Below are 21,276 nucleotides of genomic sequence, written 5' to 3' on the forward strand. Positions count from 1 at the left end.
TCCAAATATAGGGGTGTGTGTAAAAAAGACATCTATTTGAGAAATTCCATGTAATTCACGTGCTACTATGGTCACCCCGGAATTCAGAGATGTGCAAATAACCACTGCTCCTCAACACCTTATCTTGTGCCCTTTTTGGAAATGCAAAGGTTTTCTTGATAGCTATTTTTTACTCCTTATATTTCAGCAAATGAATTACTGTATACCCGGTATAGAATGAAAACGCACTGCAGGGTGCAGCTCATTTATTGGCTCTGGGTTCCTCGGGTTCTTGATGAACCTACAAACCCTATATATCCCCGCAACCAGAGGAGTCCAGCAGACGTAACGGTATATTGCTTTCGATAATCTGACATTGCAGGGAAAAGTTACAGAGTAAAAAGTAGAGAAAAATTGATGTTTTTTTCACCTCAATTTCAATATTTTTCTTTTTCAGCTGTTATTTTCTGTAGGAAACCCTTGTAGGATCTACACAAATGACCCCTTTCTGAATTCAGAATTTTGTCTACTTTTCAGAAATGTTTAGGTTTCTGGGATCCAGCATTGGTTTCATGACCATTCCTGTCACTGACTGGAAGGAGGCTGAAAGCACAAAAAATTGCACAAATGGGGTATGCCCCAGTAAAATGCCAAAATTGTGTTGAAAAATTGGGTTTTCGGATTCAAGTCTGCCTGTTCCTGAAACCTGGGAAGCTGCTGAGTTTAGCACCGCAAACCCTTTGTTGATGCCATTTTCAGGGGAAAAACCACAAGCCTTCTTCTGCAGCCACTTTTTCCAATTTTTTTGAAAAAAACAAAATGTTCCCTGTATTTTGGCCAATTTCTTGGCCTCTTTCAGGGGAACCCACAAAGTCTGGGTACCTCCAGAATCCCTAGGATGTTGGAAAAAAAGGACGCAAATTTGGCTTGGTTAGCTTATGTGGACAAAAAGTTATGCGGGCCTAAGCGCGAACTGCCCCAAATAGGCAAAAAAAGGCCTGGCACAGGAGGGGGAAAAGGCCTGGCAGCGAAGTGGTTAAAGGAGTCAGCTGCCTCAGTGTTCATTTTGCAGTTTTGCTTTTCTGTTGGGCTAAACGTGAATCACCCAATTATGCAGCCCTCCTTGTAGTCCGGCTATGGGTCACTTCCCCTCCCTCTTCTTCAGTTACATCACTGACGCTTTACAGCCTGCCCGTGTCTTCTCACACTTACAGGTTCCCAGCAGCATCGGTTTGTGGTACTGTTTCTGTGTCAGCTCTACATGTCTCACAGTACTGCAATGCTCAAACATTTATAAAAAGTTAGTGAACTCCAAATTCCTTGAGAAGGAAAAGTTAAAGATGACCCTGGCAAATGTGCAGCAAGAAGGATCTGTTCCCCACGATACGCCACTATTCTGGGAAATGTTTCCCAAAACGTTGTGGGTAAGCACATTTTCTAGAAGGAAGTCTCTCCTTTTAGTTTTAATGATGCCAACAAAAGCTAAGAACAAGGGCATAAACTAAAAGCAGTAGGACTAGTAGAAAAGCTCTGAGCAGTAGAAATAAGTTTAAATTTAAACAAAAGCTTGGCAAAAGCCAGAAAAACTAAATGGGCATCTCTGACTCTAATTAAGCAATGTCAACAATCATTAACATCATGTTCAAACATTTGCTCCAATTAGGGAGACAGGTGGATATGGAGGTATTACACAAACAACAGTTGAGAGATACGTACACAGGTGTCACCCCCACCAGAGATCTGCTTAACTTTGCACAGGTAACATTATGGGGAAGACATTTTGTGTAATGCTCACAAAAGGCATAACACATGAATGAGGCTACACAAATTCAGTTCAGGAGGAACAGCTGTGCTCCCCTTAAAATGTTCCCGTGTGCTGGTCTGCATTGCTTTATGAATGATCATTCACAGTCAAAGTCTGGGGCACCATTCCATCAGCTGCTTCTGGCCACTGCTGTAGGAATTGGAAAATAACAATAAAAACATAACTATATTATGTTACATTTCACATGTATTGTTGTGTGTGTAGGCAATGGTGTTTGTTTGGGCAAGTAATTCATGTTTCATTTATGAGGTAAACAAACAAGACAAAATGAGTTCATTCACAGTAGGAATCGTGATATTGAGTGCGGAGGAGAAACACAAAAGTAAAACAAGCATTTTAGCCTTGCATTTTAACAAAGTTCTAATGAAGTTAGCAGAGCAACCTGAGAAGATTTATGGCCCCCTAATAAAAATAAGCAATGCCCTGTGTGCAAAGTCATGAGTGCTGGCACAGAGGGGCCTTGGAGAGGGCGACTCTCTGTCATGCAAAACAATGGCATATGGTGTTTGTTTAGTAAAATAAGCTTATTTTAAGAGCCCTTTGTTAAGTAAAATAAGCTTATTTTAGGAGCTGGTACAGGACAGCACTGGAATAAAGGCAAAACAAATGTCAGGCCATGGAAGGAGGTGGGAGGAACGGAATGCTGAAATAAAACGCAGGCAACAACCAGCCTAAAACACCCACAGTGAAATGGGAGCACCAAAGAAATGCCAAAGTAGTCTGTCACAGCAACAGATAAAGAAACCAAAGCGGAACAATACAGTAGTAGGTCACAGCTCTGAAACAGAAAAAGCAGAACTGGCCACAAGTGAGCAAGGATACTGAAACCAACAAATGAGATCACTTTATCCCACAGTATAAGTATTCATAAGTATACACCAGGTTGAATGCCTACGCTCGTCCTAAAACATGGCAGTTAGCTCTTGCAGGGCATTATAAGGCACCCCTAGGCCTGAATGCAGAGAATAATGAGCAACAGCTCAGCTCTACTCTCACATTAGGCAATAGGTTCACAGCACTGTTTTCCCTTTTGTTTCCCTTTTGTTTCCTTTTTTATTTTATTTTTTTCAGAAGTGCTCCTGTCTCACTCGGGACAGACAAATGCCCCATTTAATATGGAGGGCCTCAGGAGGGAGCTGATTCCCCATGAGTGTTGCCCTCCAACATCGGGGAGATGGTCTCTTGGTTTCAGTTACCCGCTGTCCCGACTCTTTTCACCAGGTTGGTATCAGGTGCCATTAAAGCCCTCCTTTGTTATTGTGTGTGCCTCAAGGGTTGTGGTTCCAGGACATGCCCTGACTGTGCCAGTCCCTGGGGAGATGGGGACACGGTGCCCCTCCCCATTCTTAATTCTGCCTCCAAGTATGCCTTCTCCTCATAATAATTACAGAAAGATGACCTCCCTCCTCCCTACCCAATGCTCAGGAGCACCTCTGGGCGGTATTATAATGGAAAAGGGCAGTCCTGCCCCCCCCTTTTTTCCCCATTTTTCTTATGGTACTGCAGTACAAAGAAAATTGTGCTAGGGAGCAAGGGTAATCCAACCCTGCTCCCTATATGTTATTTGAGTTATTATACAGGACTTTGGGACTGAATTGCGAAGTACTAAATTGCTGCCCAACATTTTGTTGATGTGGTCGGGAGCCAATCAGATCTGATCGTTTTGATCTGCGGGTCTTGTGGGAGGCTCCACGGCACTAGAGATCCATAAATTTAAAACCTCAGTTTATCAAGACCTACTGAACACAATTACTGTAAATCACAAAACCACACTTTCTAGGTAAAAATCAAGCCTTCTGTCAAATGTTCTGTAATTCTGTTCATCTGCTTTTGCAGTCGCTTTGTCTAATTTACTCTATAGAAAAACAGGGAAAAAGTGTGTGGGACCACCTCTTTTTCCAGCCCGACCCCCACCCGTTTGACTGATCACCCCAAAACTTTCAAGGATGGAGCTAAAGTGGATTCACTTTTTTTAAATTGGTGTGAAGATTCATTAAATAAAGCCAAAGTTGATAGTGAAGCAAAAAAACGCTTTCCCTATTGAAAGTCTTACCTAATTATAACTACACAGTGGCGCTACTATGTATGTATTCCATAGGAAAATTGAACAGCGGTACTGCAAAATCAGCTGAACGGAACTACACTAAATTTGGCAGAAAGCTAGATCTTGGTTTAGAAAGTTGGCTTTTTGTGGTTTGATGTAAATCTGTTAAGTTGTATTTTGAGAAGGTTTAAAACCTATGAATATACAGCGCTGTGATCCTATCCCCCCTGGAGCCACAAGGCCAAATTAGGTATTCTCACTGACTGGCTGCAACCTGAGTAAAATGTTGCAGTTGCTGTCCTGGGACTCTGTCTCCTCATACTAGAATTAGTTTAAAAAGAACATATAAAGGGGCAGGGTATCAGTTATCTGCCCCTTTTGGCTGTGTGGGGCAGTCCCAAAGGGACCTGCAAGGGCTAAAATAAAAAATATTGTTTTGGGCATTTTCAAGATCTGTGGATTCTCCATGGGCCCCAGCTTATACCTGTGTATAGATTCACAGTTGATCCGCGACCGAACAAAAAAAAAAAGTAATTAAAGGAGTTTGCTGTGCCCAGCCACATGCCTTATGCCATGCGCAGCAAGGGGTTGGGATCCTGCCTTGGGCCCTGCACTCAAGCAGAGGCCGCACAAGGCATGGGTTGGCATAGTAAATTATGGTTATAAATTAATACTTTACATTAAAAAAAGAAGTTCACTAAAAAACAGAGGTTAAAGTAAAATTATATTTTGGTATGGTGACATTATATGACTTTATATTTAACCCCTTCGCTGCCAGGCCTTTTCCTCCTCAGGTGCCAGCCCTTTTTTTTTTTTTTTTTCTTTTTTTTTACTATTTGGGACTTTTCGCGCTTAGGCCCTCATAAATTTTTGTCCACATAAGCTACCCACGCCAAATTTACTTTCTTTTTTCCAACATCCTAGAAGTACCCAGATTTTGTGGGTTCCCCTGGAGGAGACCACGAAAGTAGCCAAAATACAGCAAAAAGTTTGTTTAAAAAACAAATAGGAAAACGTTCTTCAGAAGAAAGCTTGTGTTTTTTTCCCTGACAATGGCACCAACAAAGCGGTTATGGTGATAAAATCACCATCGTCCCAGCTTTCAGGAACAGGCAAACTTGAATCAGAAAATCAAATTTTTCAACACAATTTGGGCATTTTAATAGGACATACACCATTTTTACTATTTTTTGTGCTTTCGGACTCCTTCCAGTTAGTGACAGAAATGGGTGTGAAACCAGTGCTGGATCCCGGAAAACTAAACATGTCTGAAAAGTAGACAAAATTCTGAATTCTGCAAGGGGTAATTTGTGTAGGTCCTACAAGGTTTTCCTATAGAAAATAACAGCTGAAATAAAAAATATTGAAATTGAGGTAAAAAATAAAAAATAAAACAGGCATTTTTCTCTACGTTTTCCTGTGATGTCAGATTTTCAAAAGCAATATACCGTTACGTCTGCTGGACTCTTCTGCTTGTGGTGATATATAGGGCTTGTAGGTTCATCAAGAACCCTAGGTACCCACAGCCAACAAATGAGCTGCACCTTGCAACGGGTTTTCATTGGATACCGGGTATACAACAATTCATTTGGTGAAATATAAAGAGTGAAAAATAGGTATCAAGGAAACCTTTGAATTTCCAAAATGGGCACAAGATAAGGTGTTGAGAAGCAGTGGTTATTTGCACATCTCTGAATTCTGGGGTCCCTATACTAGCAGGTGAATTACAGGACATTGCTCAAATAGATGTCTTTTTTACACACTGTCTTACATTTGGAAGGGAAAAACGTAGAGAAAGACAAGGGGCAATAACACTTGTTCTGCTATTCTGTGTTCCCCCAAATCTCCCGATAAAAATGGTACCTCACTTGTGAGGGTAGGCCTAGTGCCCACGACAGGAAACGCAACATGGATACATCACATTTTTACATTGAAATCTTGCAAATTGCCTAGCTGTGAATTTTGGCCTCTAGCTCAGCTGGCTCCTAGGGAAACCTACCAAACCTGTGAATTTTTCAAAACTAGACACCTAGGGGAATCGAGGATGGGGTGACTTGCAGGGCTCTCACCAGGTTCTGTTACCCAGAATGCTTTGCAAACCTCAAAATTTGGCAAACAAAACACTTTTTCCTCACATTTCGGTGGGAGAAAGTTCTGGAATCTGAGAGGAGCCACAAATTTCCTTCCATCCAGCATTCCCCCAAGTCTCCCGATAGAAATGGTACCTCACTTGTGTGGGTAGGCCTAGTGCCCGTGAGGGGAAATGCCCCAAAGCACAACATAGATCCATCACATTTTCCCAAAGAAAACGGACCTGTTCTTTGCAAAGTGCCTAACTGTGGATTTTGGCCTCTAGCTCGGCCGGCCCTTAGGGAAACCTACAAAACCTGTGCATTTTTTTAAAATAGAAACATAAGGGAACTCAGGATAGGGTAACTTGTGGTGCTCTCATCAGATTCTGTTATCCAGAATCCTTAGCAAACCTCCCAATGTGGCAAGAGAACACTTTTTCCTCACATTTTGGTGCCGCAAAGTTCTGGAATCTGAGGGGAACCACAAGCTTCAGTCAACCCAACGTTTGCCCAGGTCTCCCGATAAAAATGGTACCTCATTTGTTTGGGTAGGTCTAGTGCCCGCGACAGGAAATACCCCAAAACACTATGTGGACACATCAAAATGATCAAATACAAAACTACCTGTTTTTGCAGGGGAGGGGCACCTGGATTTTCGGCCCTTGGCTCATCAGCCATCTAGGGAAACGTACCAAACCATTTCTGAAAACTAGACACCCGAGGGAGTCCAGGGAGGTGTGACCTGCGTGGCTCCCCCAGTGTTTTCTTACCCAGAATACTCAGCAAACCTCAAATTTAGCTAAAAAAAAAAAAAGTCACATTTCTCTGTGTGGGATCACCGTACTGGGACAAATTTCCTACCACCCAATGTTTCCCTCAGTCTCCTGGTAAAAATGATACCTCACTTGTGTAGGTGGGCCGAGTGCCTGTGACAGGGAAGAGACAGAAACATGTCAAAAATGAGGAGGAACCAAAGCAGGTCCAAAAGGGCAGGTTGAAGAAAAAAAAAAGTTGGGTGGTAGGAATTTTGTGGATTCCTGCAGATTCTGGAAGGTTCCATCACAAAAATAGGGGAAAAATTTGTGATTTCAAGCAAAGTTGAAGGTTTGCAGGGCATTGTGGGTAAGAAAATGGAGCGGGTGCATGTCCACCATGGACTCACCCAGATGTTTAGTTTTCAGATGTGTCTACATCTTGTAGTTTTTTCTACATAGCAGCGTCCCAAAGTCCAAAAAGTGTAGCCCTCACCATTCCAAGTTTGACGATATTGAGAGTTAGCCAAGCTCTCATAGCCCAAATGTAAAACCAAAACCCAAAATAATCAAACGTCCTCTTGCTTGCTGTGGGATAAGTTGTTATAGTGTGCGGGGGAGAGCTGAAAGACTGTTACCCCCTTCAGTTGGGGTTGGGACATAACCATTCTCATATTGGTTGATAGTCACTACCCCTCTATTTTTTTTTTTTTAATTCCCTGGCATCAAGTATGCTTTATGCCCACCCCCCCGGGGGAGTGGCCCAACGGTGTACTCATTTATTTGGGGTGGGTGTATGGCCATACCCCCCCTTCTTTTATTGAAGAAAAAAGAAAATCATCCCTGGTCTCTGGTGGGCTTTCTAACCCCTTTGGGGGCAGATGGGCCTTACAAAAATGTGCCACCATGGGGAGCCCTTCCAAAGGCGGCTGTCCCCCCCAAACAAAACACACACATGTACACCAATCCCTTGTGCATAAGTGGTTTCTGCCCCCCCCACCCACCTTCAGGGGCAGATCGGCCTAATAGAAATAGGCCGATCTGAAATGGCCTAAGTAAAATGTTCCCCTAGGGGAACGACCCTTGCCTAAGGGGTCGCTCTCTGTATGTAAAAAAAAAAAAAAAAAAAAAAACTCCCTGGTGCCTAGTGGTTTCTGCTCCCCCTGGGGCAGATCGGCCTAATTTAAGTAGTCCGATCTGCCCCCACGGGGGGAAGAAACTGCCTAAAACAAATCTGCCAGCCCAAGGGAGCGACCCTTGCCTATGGGGTCGCTCCCCTTGTGTGAAACTGACGTAAAAAAAAGAAATCCCTGATGTCTAGTGTTTAGTGGTTTCTCCCCCCCCCCCCCCCCCCCCCCAGGGCAGATTGGCCTAAGAAAAATAGGCCCATCTGCCCCCAAGGTGGGCAGAAATGGCCTAAAATAAAATTGCCCCCAGGGGAGCGACCCTTGCCTAAGGAGTCGCTCCCCGACTGTAAAAAAAAAAATCCCTGGTGCCTAGCGGTTTCTGCTCCCTTGGGGGCAGATCAGCCTAATTAAAATGGGCTGATCTGCCCCAAAGGTGGGCAGAAATGCCCGAATTATATTTGCCCCCCTAGGGGAGCGACCCTTGTGTGAAACTGACAACAACAAAAAAACATTTCTGGTGTCTAGTGGTTTCTGCCCACCCCCCCTCCCCAGGGGCAGATAGGCCACAAAAAAATAAATAGACCGATCTGCCCCCAAGGGGGGCAGAAATGGCCAAAAAATAATTTGCTCCCAGGGGAGCGACCCTTGCCTATGGGGTTGCTCCCCTCCTGTAAAATAATAAAAAAGTAAACAATGGTCTAATGGTTTCTGCCCCCCTAATTACAGTAGGCCGATCTACCCCCGGGGGTGCAGTAAAGTCCTTAAAACATGTTGCCCCCCTTGGGGAGTGGCCCTGGCCGAAGGGGCTGCTCCCCTTATGGATAAATAAATGAAAACACCCTTCCATTCCTGATGGGAGGTGTGGGCCAGGTGCAGGACGAGCTGGCCTCATTCCCGGCACACGGGAACCGTGGCAGAGGACAAGGCCACCTCGCCCCAGGCATCCAGGGCATCCAGGGGGTTAAAAACAAATCTTGAAAACTCACTGAAAACATAAAGATAAAAGTGACATTATAGTTAGGTGAAAAAGTCAGTTTCAAAATTCCATATTAAACTCATAAAGGCACTGAAATTCACCTGTTATAGTTATCAGAACTATAACTAATACCTTAAAGTAGCTATTATGCACACACTTTCAACACTATAAACATATCTTAAACAAATAAATAATAATGCCCAAATTGGAGAAGACTTGATTACATCACACCTATTCTAAAACACTTTGTGACTCTGTGGCAGGCAAACTGCTTAATCTGAAAAGCCAAAGAAATTAAAAACAAGTATAGGCAAAGCCAATAGGGCTCACCTATACAAGAGCTATTGGCTTTGGTAATGTGTTTGGCCATGTTGTACACCAGTGTGGGCTGCTATGCAGCATGGCTAAACATTAGTGGAGTGGAGTGTCAAGAGTGGAGTGGGGGAGTACAGTGGATTTGTTGGAGTGTCTTAGAGTGGAGTGGAGGAGTACAGTTGAGTAGACTGGAGTAGAGTTCAGTGGATCAAGGGCAGAGAGTGTCGTAGTGTGCAGCAGGGTGTGGTGGAGTGGGTTGGAGTGGATTAATGTAGTGAGGTGAATTGGATTTGAGAGGTGAAGTGGACTGGGGTGGGGTGGATTACATTGGGTGGGGTGTATTGGGGTGAGGGAACTGGGTGGGTGGTGGGTTGGAGTGGATTGTGGAGGATTGGACCGGAGTGGGGTGGACTGGAGTGGGATGAGGTGGATTGGATTTTATGTGGTGAATTGATGCAGGGAGGATTAATTGGAGAGGGATGGACTGGCTTGGAGCGCAGTACATTAAGGAGGTTTGGAGAGGGGTGGACTGGAGTATGGTGGATTATTGTAGAATGGAGTGGGGTAGATTAAAGTGGATTGTATTGGAGTGAAATGGATTAGGGTGGTGTGGATGGATTGGATTTGAGTGATGCGGACTAGGCAGGAGTGGGCTTGATTGGAGTGGGGTCGATTGGAGTGGGCGGATTGTTTGGATTGGAGTGGGGCTGGTTGTATTGCAGTAGTGTGGGTTGGATTGGAGTGTAGTGGGATGGATTGAAATGGGGTGAGTTGAATTGGAGTGGGGTGGATCAGACGGAGTGGATTTTATTGATATGGGTGAGGTGTACTGGATTGAAGTGGTATGGATTGGACTAGGCTGGATTTGGGTGGGGTGGATTGGTGTGGGGTGGACTGGGTTGTAGTGAGGTGTAATGTGGTGGATTTTAGTGGAGTGAATTAGGATGGAGTGGGGTGGATTGGATTGGAGTGGGGTGTGTTGGAGTGGGACAGATAGTTTTGGATTGGAGTGGGTTGTTTGGGGCTGGAGTATTGCAGACTGGAGTGGGGGAGATTGAAGTGGGGCAGGTTGGAGTGGATTGAAGCAGACTTGAGCGGGGCAGATTGTTTTGGATTGGGGCAAATTGGATTGGAGTGGGGTGGACTGAATTGGGGTGGACTGAATTGGGGTGGATTGGATTGGCGTGGATTGGGTTGGGTTGGGGTGGGGTGAATTGGATTGAGGTAGACTGGATGGGAGTGGAGTCGGGTGAATTGGGATGGAGTGAGGTGGACTGGATTGGGGCTAGGTTGATTGGATTGGATTGCAGTGGGGCACATTGGTTTGGATTGGAATGGGGCAGACTGGAGTGGAGCAGACTTTTGGATTTTAGTTGTGCAGGTTGGAGTGGGGCGGACTGGAGTGGAGCAGATTGTTTTGGATTTAAATCGGGCAGATTGTGCTGGATTGCAGCGGGGCAGACTGGAGTAGGGCATATTGTTTTGGACTGGAGTGGGGTAGATTGAAATGGGGCATATTGGAGTGGGATAGATTGTTTTTAATTAGAGAGTAGCACATTGTTTTGGAGTGGTGTAGATTGTTTGGGATTAGAGTGGGGTGAACATAAATGGAGCAGATTAGATTGGGGTGGTTTGGGAGGATTGGAGCGAGGAGTTTTGGAGTGGATTAAATGGGGTGACGTGGATTTGTGTAGGCTGGATTGGGATGGATTGCAGTGGGGCAGATTGGTGTGGGTGGATTGCACGATTATGTGTTAAAGCACAATTTCAGGAATTACACATAATAAAGAAACAATGTTGTTTTGGAATATTCAGAACAAGATAATCGTCATATTTTGGAAAGAGCGCCCACGAGCAAAAGCAAAAGAAAATATGAGTGTAAGTTAGCTATTAAAAATACAACTTCACAATTTTGTTTGTTCTGCTGGCCACATTTTCAAAGTCACAAGCCTTCTATTTGCAGGGCACTAGAAGTTAAAAAGAACAAAATAGTATCTCAATCATGTTGCGAGCATCAGGCAGGCACTGATTAAGTCGAATCAACCGGTGCTTGGTCCCTGTTCCATACAGAGGAACGTAAATTATGCTTGGCCTTCAGTGATGAATTATGAGGCTGTAAAGAAGAGTGCCAGCCAAAAAATGTTAAGTGACAGGCAGGCTCCAAACCCTTTACTGCACACAATAGAGCTTATCATGCAAGATGCATGCAATTGCAGGCTCAACCCTAACTACACTGAATAGAAAGGGACAGTGGAAAAACTGTTAGAAATCACCTCTATGGGGATACTGTATCCCAACCATTAACTAAGATTATGGTCCTTATTATGACCCTGGCGGCCACGGTGGCGGTTTTACCACCGACAGGCTGGCAGTGAAGACCGCCACATTAGGAGTGTGGCGGGTTGGCCTCTGCTAACCCACCACATCCCTGCTCAGACCGCCAGGGCGGTTGGACCCGCCGGGCCAGAGATGAGCATCTCTGATCCGGCAGTCTAATGAAGACCGGTGGTATTATGAGACGGCTTTCCACCAGGGTTTCCACGGTGGTAGCACCACCACGAAAACCAGGCGGAAAGGCTACCCATGACAGGGAATTTCTTCCCTGTCACCAACACACGACTCCCTCCACCCCGCCAAGTAAGCACAATACCCCCCACTTCCCCTCCATACCAGAACCCCCCACCTGAAACAGCACTCCCACCCGTCTTCTAGTACAGCACCTACCCCCTGCATACATGCAGACACCCACATGCACCTTGCATACACTAATTCACGCACCTCGCATACACTCATACACCAACACTGACAAACATGCATTCACTCACAAGCATCCATACACATACACACTCACAAGCATTCATACACGCATACACTCACAAGCATTCATACACGCATACACTCACAAGCATTCATACATGCATACACTCACAAGCATTTATACACGCACACACTCACAAGCATTCATACACTCACAAGCATTCATACATGCACTTTCTTCAATATTCATACAGGCATTCAACCACGCATACACACAAACATTCACACATGCATACACACATATATGCACACACGCAGACAACACCCACTCACACACAACACCCCCCCACCCACCCTCAACTGTCAGATGCCCGACTTACCTTGTCCGGCGAGGTGGTCATCCGGCAGGGAATGGGAACAGGCGCTTCCACCACCAGCAGTGCCCCGCCATCAAGACACGGCCAGGCGATCCTACTGTTCATTATAAGGCTGGTGGAGTCCTTTTGGCAGGGCGGGGCCCGTGGTGGAACTGCCCATGCGCCTCCGACAGCCAGCATGACTACGGCAGGATTTCTGCTCAAAATGTAGCAGAAACCCTCAGTAATCGTTATATGGTGGGCGGAAGACCGTCAGCACTGGTGGTCTTCTGGTGCCCGCGGCTTTGGCGGTCTTTCAAAAAGACTGCCAAAGTCAAAATGAGGGCCTATATCCTTCAAATCACTTTCCTCTTGCAATTTCCCCAACCTCAAAAAAAAAAATGCTTGTGGCTCAGCAGGATCCCACCAGTCATCAATGACTAAAATGGAGAGGCTGCACTTCTGCTACTGCATCTCTTACTTATATTTGACTCTGTGTGTTACAATATCGTGATTATGATACTTCAGTACTGTTATGTACTGGATTGCCTCATACTTGACGGATGGGTCCCATATTTTGCTTGCATCCTTCATTGCAAGGAAACAGCATCACTCCATTCCTTGTAAGCACGTACCTCAGCAATCTGTCTACCTCATCAACTGATTCGCCCTCGACTTTTGCAACTATTCTGATGATGTGCTTATTTTGAAAAGCTTGAAATGCATCAGATATTAACTCCTGTACCATATGTCAATGATTAATAAAAACCATCGTCATATGGGTGCTAACATACAACCTTGTGCTAAACAGAGCAATATATATTTTCCCATGTGGAAAGTACATAGAGTACCACCACTCCACCATCTGGTCACAACATCTTGGTCCAACCAAATCCTTTCTCTCAGGTAAGGTATTTGAGACTGATTATGAACTGTAAACTCTTTCTTGCAGCACAAGTAAGTCAAAATACCAAAATATCTCTGCAAATCATAAGATATCTGTACTAAATCTTCCCATACCTAGTTTTCACTCAAAGATTACCAGACAGCATTGCCCTATTGCTCTACAGTTCATTTTCGCCAACGTGCTACACCTTGAAGCCCAGCTACACTTGCTTTGCTTGCTACAGAGCTTCCAGAATGTAGTAGTGAGACAACTACTTAATCTATACCTTCAGAATACAAATCAACGGTCAATGTGTACACAAGAAATCTTTGACTCCATTCACCACCTTGAAAGTTGGGTGTATTGAAGTTCGATCAACTTGTACTTCAGACCTACTGCCAAGCTAGATCATTAGGTCCCATAATAGCTGCACACAACCATGGCTTTCTTCAGAATGTTTTTCACGGACTTAAGCTCCTCACTTCTAACAATCTAACTTCGAAACTTAATTCCTGCAAGAATAATAACAACCACTTCGAACTTCAGAAAGAAAACCCTAATAAACTGAGGCCCATATTTATACTTTTTTATAATTTATTTTGTAAGTTTGCGCCGTTTTTGCGTCAAAAAACGGCGCGAATGCGGCACTAAAAAAGTATAAATATGGGCCTGACTTTTTCCAATTTTATGTTTTAATTAGACAGGCTGCAGCTAAAGTAGGTATGCATTCACATGCACCATTGCGCCTTTACTCACATCTTTCTGCACAACTTCATAAAAAAGTGAAGTACATGTTCCATCCTCTATGGCTTTGACTTGTCCTAAACACCGGTGCAATTAGGGTGATTGGGGCCGGATCTGGGATATGAAGCGCTCTGTATATTCTGCAACACAACACAATTGTAATTATTGAGTTGTAATGTACTCGGGTACAAACATTACCTTCCTTGAACTAAACCTCAAGTGTTCGTCCTTGGCTGCCCAGAGAGTCGAGGAAGAATAGGAGGCCCAATTAGACGGAGTACCCATTGCCTGTTTAATGGGAAACACCAGCTCTCTTTTTAACGAAACTAACTCCGTTCATGCAGTTCATCTCCAGAACTCAATAATCGCAGCCCTTTGGAAACCTCAACCACTAAAAGATGTCGAAAATGACGGTCCCACAGTTATGCAAGTTGAACATGAAGTGGGGTACTATAGTTCGGTTCTGTGCTGCTTTTGTTATGGTTAGTTCAGCACTAATATGCCTTCCTTTCCATATATACATTCTATAAACGATATTAAGCCACCCTGTAAATAACTCGAGCGGGCTGGCAGCTATAGAAATCTGGAGACATCTTTCTCAGAGAGGACATCTGCGACGGGCAAGATTCTGGTGTCTTTAACACACAGATGACCAGGTTGGAGGCATACACGGTCTGCAAATAGATGCTCGACAAATTCACCGTTCATCAGAGAGAAATAAGTGAACTTTACAATATCCAGATGTAAACCTTAACCAAAAGCATATCTGTATTTTATGTTCATATAAGTCTGCCCCGCATTTCTGTTTATGCTTCGTATTTCAAATAGCATCACCAAACCAGACTGCAGAAATAACCCTGTTAAATAACTTACCAACCACACTTTAAAAGTCTACAGGAGAGCATGGTACATTGACCGGACAGATCAGAAGCCGGTCAACAATGTTCAGTACAGCTCTGAATACTTTGTGTTCATCAATGAAAGCAATACAAGTATTACAACTCTATTCAACTGATATCGCTATAGGCATCCTAATTGCATGTGTACACTCTTAAATAGGACGCCCCATGCAATGTCGCCCTTTATTCTTGGTCATTACGCCTGGCTACCGCTCTAGTACAAACTTCTCCCAAAATTCAAGCCAAACTACACAATCAATCATATTTCCTATTGCCCTCTTTTCAATTTCACTTAAAAATGTTCTTCCTGAAAAATACTAGACGGTCCCCCAAAGTTATATAGATGGAAAAGAACGACCAACTCAACAGCACTTCTGAAGCACCACACACATATATCTTAGGGCCATTGGGATAGGTAGCATAAAGATATGATATCCTATTTTAAACAACAGCATTAATAGCTTTTAATTCGAATCACAATGCTGTTTAGAATACAATCTGTGTAGTTCGGTCTCTGCACACCACTCATCAAGCTCAATGAAAAAAATTTGAAAAACACATCGCCTTACCCATTGGTAAAAGTAACAAAATTAATCCACAAAGGTCTTTAGCTGACTCAGACACGCTGTACTTTTATCATTATTAGCCCCATCCAGTACTATATCAGATATTTAATAAATCTCTATAATTCTTAGAAACCCAAATAACCATACACACCTGATCGATGGAAATTCCAGAACAGTACTCAAAGATGTACAGATTTAGAAGGCTGCGTATGCCATACAATGGTAGAACCTATTATATAAACCCTAGAACAAAATATAACATTATAAACATATGGCAACATAGCCCTGGCATCGTCGCTAAGACACTTATCCGATGGAACTCTCAACTGCTCAACTAAATGATATTCTACAAACATCTTCAAACCTGTATATTCCAAAAATGAAGTAAGAGACATGTTGACCACCGAATTCTTTACAAAATGCTGAAATATAATGTAACATAACAGCATATCACCCATATTTATCCTTTTAGCCCACTATTCGTTCACGGTTTCAAGTTCCTCTTGCTCCCTTTGCCACCTAGCAATGTATCTGTACCCCAAAATTGCTACAGAGCTAAAGCAGAGTGGGAACACCAAGGTACGATTAAAACACAGTGGTGGATTTTGATTATCCCATTCCTAAGAGAATTTATTCTAATACTGAGCTTTGGCGTGGTGTTAAGCGCATACTAAATTAGCGGCACTATAATATCTTGATGCCCACACGCAAACCCAAAGAATGTAGTGCAACTCACGTGATGACAACAGGTGCCACTTTGTTGGTGATGATGGACTTGGCCTTGTTGTTGTGGATGCTCACTGCTTGGAAGGAGTGGATGCTGATAGAGTGGTTTTCGTCCATGCTGCCGTTGCGTTGAACACTTTCAAATGGGGTTGCTGCCGTCACTGTTTGTTGAGCTGTGCTGGCAGTTGTACCCATACTCCAAAAACGGCTATACCAAAAGTAATGGGGAAAAACAAGAAAGACGATAATCTTAGAATAACCTGTGAAAAAGAATTTGACACAGAGATGGGTTGGCAATTAAAGCTTTCATAAATGACAACTTTTTGGTGCATACACTGGAAAATTAAAAAGGAAATGAACTATTCCTCCCAAATTGAACATTATCCCCTATTCATGTGAATGGTCTTTCTTAATAGTACTATATAATACAGTACATTATTCTTTGCACCATGTTAATTGTATATCGTTGCAATGAAATGAACACTGCGTTAACAAAGGGTCATTGTCAGCCTAGGGCGAAATGTTAATTATATCAGCAAAATTCCCAAATTGTGCCTAATGTGAAATTTTTCACAATTTCACACTATGCAAATTTAAGTGACACTTTTCAAATGACTGCACACCTCAAGTAAAAAAAAAAAAAAAAAAAAAAAAGTCCTCTGCGATATCAGTGAGACAATGGTTCCCACAGAAAATGGGTGACATTTCAAGCAATTTCACAGCATTTTAATGAACTTTCATGATATGTTGTGAAAAAATTATGCACTTTTGTAGTCCCTTAGCCAGGACCTCAACCAACCAAATTCACTATCTCAACTTCTGTATTCGCAGATTTGAAGCTAGAGCAATGTGAAGGCAGTGGCAAGTTGGGGTCGTGGCAAGAAAAGTTAGAAGTCCTGTCAAGGGATGGTTGTAGGGCAAAATGTTTCTGGTGCCGCTGCCCTGTGCCACCCTTTACTGAATTCATCAGTTTTGACCAACTCAAGAAACTTGAGCCATGAGTCCTTTAAGAGGTGCACCAGTTCTGATTAGGATGCGTTGTCCTTCAGCAGAATACCTGACTTTGCTGGATATTTAGGTCCACACACGAAACGCGACAGTTCAAGGTGTTGACAAACGGCCCAGAGGCCAGGGTACGGCATGATCTGAAGTTGGTAGCAGCTGACTGACAGTTCCAGATACTTTCAAGTGACCACCCAGACTTTTTAGTAAATCCAGACAGTCGCCATTACTAGGATAAATATGCCACCCATTTGGGAGATGTGTCTGTAGATGAGGGAGGTGGAAAGGAGGTACCCATGTGTGTGCTTGTGATCCTCCCAAGATGCTGATTTGTAGAGAATAGTAGTCTTTTCTGAATAGTCTTCCTTTAGATCTTGTAAGTTCCTTCACCACTCACCCCACAACCCTCTTCATGCACAGATTGTTGTAACTAAGCTTGTTGAAAGACTGGCTCAGTTCATCAGATACTTCAATGGAGCCAATGACTCTTTGTCTTCACCTCTTTGGCTTGAGCAAGTTTGCGAACATCAGCCTCTGGCCAACAAGAAACAGAATCTTTTAAAAAGCACTGCCTAGGGCATTGCCATCTGTTCTCAGTTGTGGCAAAGCTGGTTCTCTCTGCCCATTCTTTGTTTCATGTATACATTTGTGGAAGGAGAGCTGAAACCTCTAACAATCTCTAAGGTTCATCTGAAACCAGTTTACATCACATCCCCAGTGAATGTTATTGGATATCCACCACAACTGTGGATTCTGAGACGCAGTAATTATAATGGGATGCCTAGTTTCCCTGGGACCAGACTATTAACAATGAAGGTTGCCTTGGATTTAGGAGGTATCTTCTAAACTTTCAAGTGTGGCACAAGGTTTGAGCGGCTGACTTGATGTGGCACCAAGTGCCACTGACTTTGGATTTAAATAGGAACTTGGCATCAAAATATCAGTTCATCATTTTACTTCAGTGTCTCTCTTTGCATCTGTATAAAGGAATGGATTAAACCAGACACAGAACTCTGTGGCAGTCATCCTTTAAGAGTCTAGGCCAAACTCCAAGCCAGAATATGAAAGCCTCCTGTCACTATAGCATGGGGAGAAGTTGGAAGACCTCTCCACATCATTTCCTGTTGAAATACACCTGCATTAGATCAAAGCTGATAAATTCTTGATTAGAAGGAAGAGTCCCCAGGGTGAACTGTGTGGTGTCCAGTCACTCTCCGCAATCCCCTTGTCTCAAAAATCATGATGTAAATGGATGATCTTGCGTTTCCCCTACTGTAAACCAATGACCAACATGACATCTGTGTGGCACCACTTCTTACAAGCCACTCAGAGATTATGCTCCCTGCCACTGTGCTCAGATCTTTCCAGTGTGACACGAACCAGAAGACTGGGCACATAATGCCCCAGTTCATGGACGTTACCTGACTAGACAGGTCAACTCACCTCCCAGGCTTGGTCCCTTCCCACTGATGCTTGGATCCCAGGCATTCGAAATGTAACTAATCACACAGTGTTGTACCACAATGCACTCCACTACACTCACAAGGAGAAGGTTCTTCTTGCACATACCAGAACGTTTCACCCAAATATTACTTTCTGCAAGCCACACAAGTCCACGCTAACATCTACCTTTTCCTCCTGCCTGTATACTGGTGCATCTCTACCCATATCATCTTTAGCAGCCATACCAAGGGCCAGACATAGGTTCAACTAACTCATTTTAGTTTAACCCCTGCATGGCTGCAGAAGAAGACGTTTGTCAAGCTCATCAACTGTCAACTGGTAACATGTGAGGAAACCGGATTCTGATTTATTAAAATGGTGTGCTTTTTGTTCTGAATATTTTTGCACTAAATCAAAAACACTACACTTTGTAAAACATATTTTCTGTGCTTGACATTAAGTAGCCTAAACTCCATCTTGAATCCTAATGCAGCTATGATGTGTTTTCATTTCTCCCCATATGTAGCAAAATTTGCACTGTTGTAAGGTTCTGTATTGAAAGGTATGAGGTGCTAGGGAAGCTGTGTGGGGTACTCAAATTCAGACTGGAGGGGGACTGCTACAACTGCTTGATATCAACCAGTGCTGGCATCTGAACCTGCAGTGCAGACATTCTGGCAAAGTATTCCTGGTACAAAGAAAGGCTTCTTTAGTACATTAATGTTGGACAGTTCTGCAGCAAAAGAGCTCTTAAGTCTTTCAGTTCCATGTGATAGCGGCACATTCAGTTGAAGTTTTTTATTTGGATTCTGGTACCTGTAGTCCTTTATATCAATTATAAATTCCACACTCCAAATGTGAGAGTGCAAAGTAACATTCCCGTATGAATGAATTGCATGCACATAAAAGTGGTACACTAGAGAGCTTTGGAGCAGTCACCTATCTTTTAAGTATCGATGTAGCTTATAAATCTTGAAGTAATTAATTGAATACACTACTAAGAACAATATATTATACTGCTACGGCAGATACTCTGCGCCGGTCAGTAATTAAGTATGACAAAAAAATGCCACTTAAGGTGTCGCACGTAAGAGATTTAAATACATGCAAACGAGTAAATCTCACACACAAGCGGACTAAAAACTTGGCAGTCCTTCTTTAGCAAACCAGCTTACATCTCTGAATGGAGACAATGATTAAATGACTAATGAATAATCGATAAAACTTGGAGTACATGTGAAAACCCAGTACACCAAATGAAATCCCGATGACCTAAGCACGAAAACACAAAATGAGTGTATGATGAGATGTATCCATGTCCAACTTTCATAAGCACCTAAGAGGTAATCAAGGATAAAAATGACAGGATGCCACAGATATCTAGAAGAACAATCTGTAATGTTTATATATATATATATATATATATATATATATATATATATATCCTCCAACACTCCCTTAAAATATCAGGAGAACCAGGACACCTCCAAAATGAAAATATTTCTTGAATTAATTTATTCCAGCACAGACATCCAACGCGTTTCGGCAACCGCCTTACTCGTGGATAGATTTCTGCTAAAGTGCTCACCTTAAAAAAACAAATTAATCACAAACATAAATGACAGACAATTCTTAAATACAACAACCATAAAACACATAGCGTGGCGGCCATCTTAGAGTGTCCAAAAGAGCTAATTCACACAGTAGTTTGTACCCCGCTCTTACATAAGGTTAATCCAGTTTGTTCCAATATTAATTCACATTCTATCGTACAATTCATCATGGTGTCATTACCCAACACATAAAATCTAATTGAAAGAGAAATACAATATTATAAAATTGGTTAATCCCAACATTAAGGTATACAAAATATAAATATTTTCAAAATTTAAAATTTAAAAATTTCCATATATTTCTTATAAACCTTAAATAGTCTCAAATATTATAAATATATTATCTATTAGTACCCAAATTGGAATTGCTACCATTAAATCCTATAACGCCCAAGTGGGCATACATAAATTAGGGTAACACTGTATTTCTTATAAACCTTCAATATTTTGAATGTATTGAATATTTGTACCCATGTTAGAATTAATAACATTGAGTCTCATACCACCCAAATGGGCATATATACTTCCAAAAGGATTTCCTTAGAAAATATCTTGCTGCTCTAGATGTTATATAGCAGATCTAATTCATGTACTGGACCTTTTCAACCCACATAATTAAAGGTACACATTTTTCTACTGTGGTAATTAATAAAAAAAAACAATAAATAATCACTTAAACCAATTTTACCAAAAATATTTTACAAAGAAATTTTTTCTCATACATGTCACCATCACTCAAAGTGTTATTATAAAAAAAGGTCCGCCTTGCCCGTTCACCTCATATTAAAGAATATATACAAAATATCTACCCTAGATGGATACTCAACTCTTCACTTGAATTCAGCCCGATAGGTTCCAGTGTCTCAAAGTCTATTATATATCTGGACTCTAAAATGCGCAGCAGCTTCTCTCTGTCTCCACCCCTTTTGCTGATCTTAACTTGGTCAATCACTACAAACTTTAACAGATTCTCATTGCCAAAGTGTTGGTTATAGAAATGCCTAGCTACTGGATAATTCTTATCATAGTTTTTAATAGCTCGTCTATGCTCCAGAACTCTCTTTTTCGCATTGTGAATTGTACTGCCCACATACAACTTATTGCACGGGCATATCAGACAATACACACAATAAGACGTATTGCAATTGTAACTTCCCCTAATTACAAAAGTGTCTGATCTTCCAGGAACAGTCA

At 42.5% G+C, this 21,276-nt stretch overlaps 1 protein-coding gene across 4 annotated transcripts in view; it reads right to left on the reverse strand.

Moving 5' to 3' along the window:
* Window positions 1–21,276, reverse strand: part of PALD1 (phosphatase domain containing paladin 1) — a 966,838-nt gene that overhangs the window by 589,139 nt on the left and 356,423 nt on the right. For all 4 annotated transcript variants that reach the window (XM_069240368.1, XM_069240369.1, XM_069240370.1 and 1 more), the window contains exon 2: window positions 16,035–16,232. In XM_069240368.1, the coding sequence (XP_069096469.1) occupies window positions 16,035–16,232 (198 nt within the window). The remainder of the gene's footprint in view (window positions 1–16,034; window positions 16,233–21,276) is intronic.

Source organism: Pleurodeles waltl, chromosome 6 (assembly GCF_031143425.1).
Source record: "Pleurodeles waltl isolate 20211129_DDA chromosome 6, aPleWal1.hap1.20221129, whole genome shotgun sequence".
Taxonomy (NCBI): Eukaryota; Metazoa; Chordata; class Amphibia; order Caudata; family Salamandridae; genus Pleurodeles; species Pleurodeles waltl.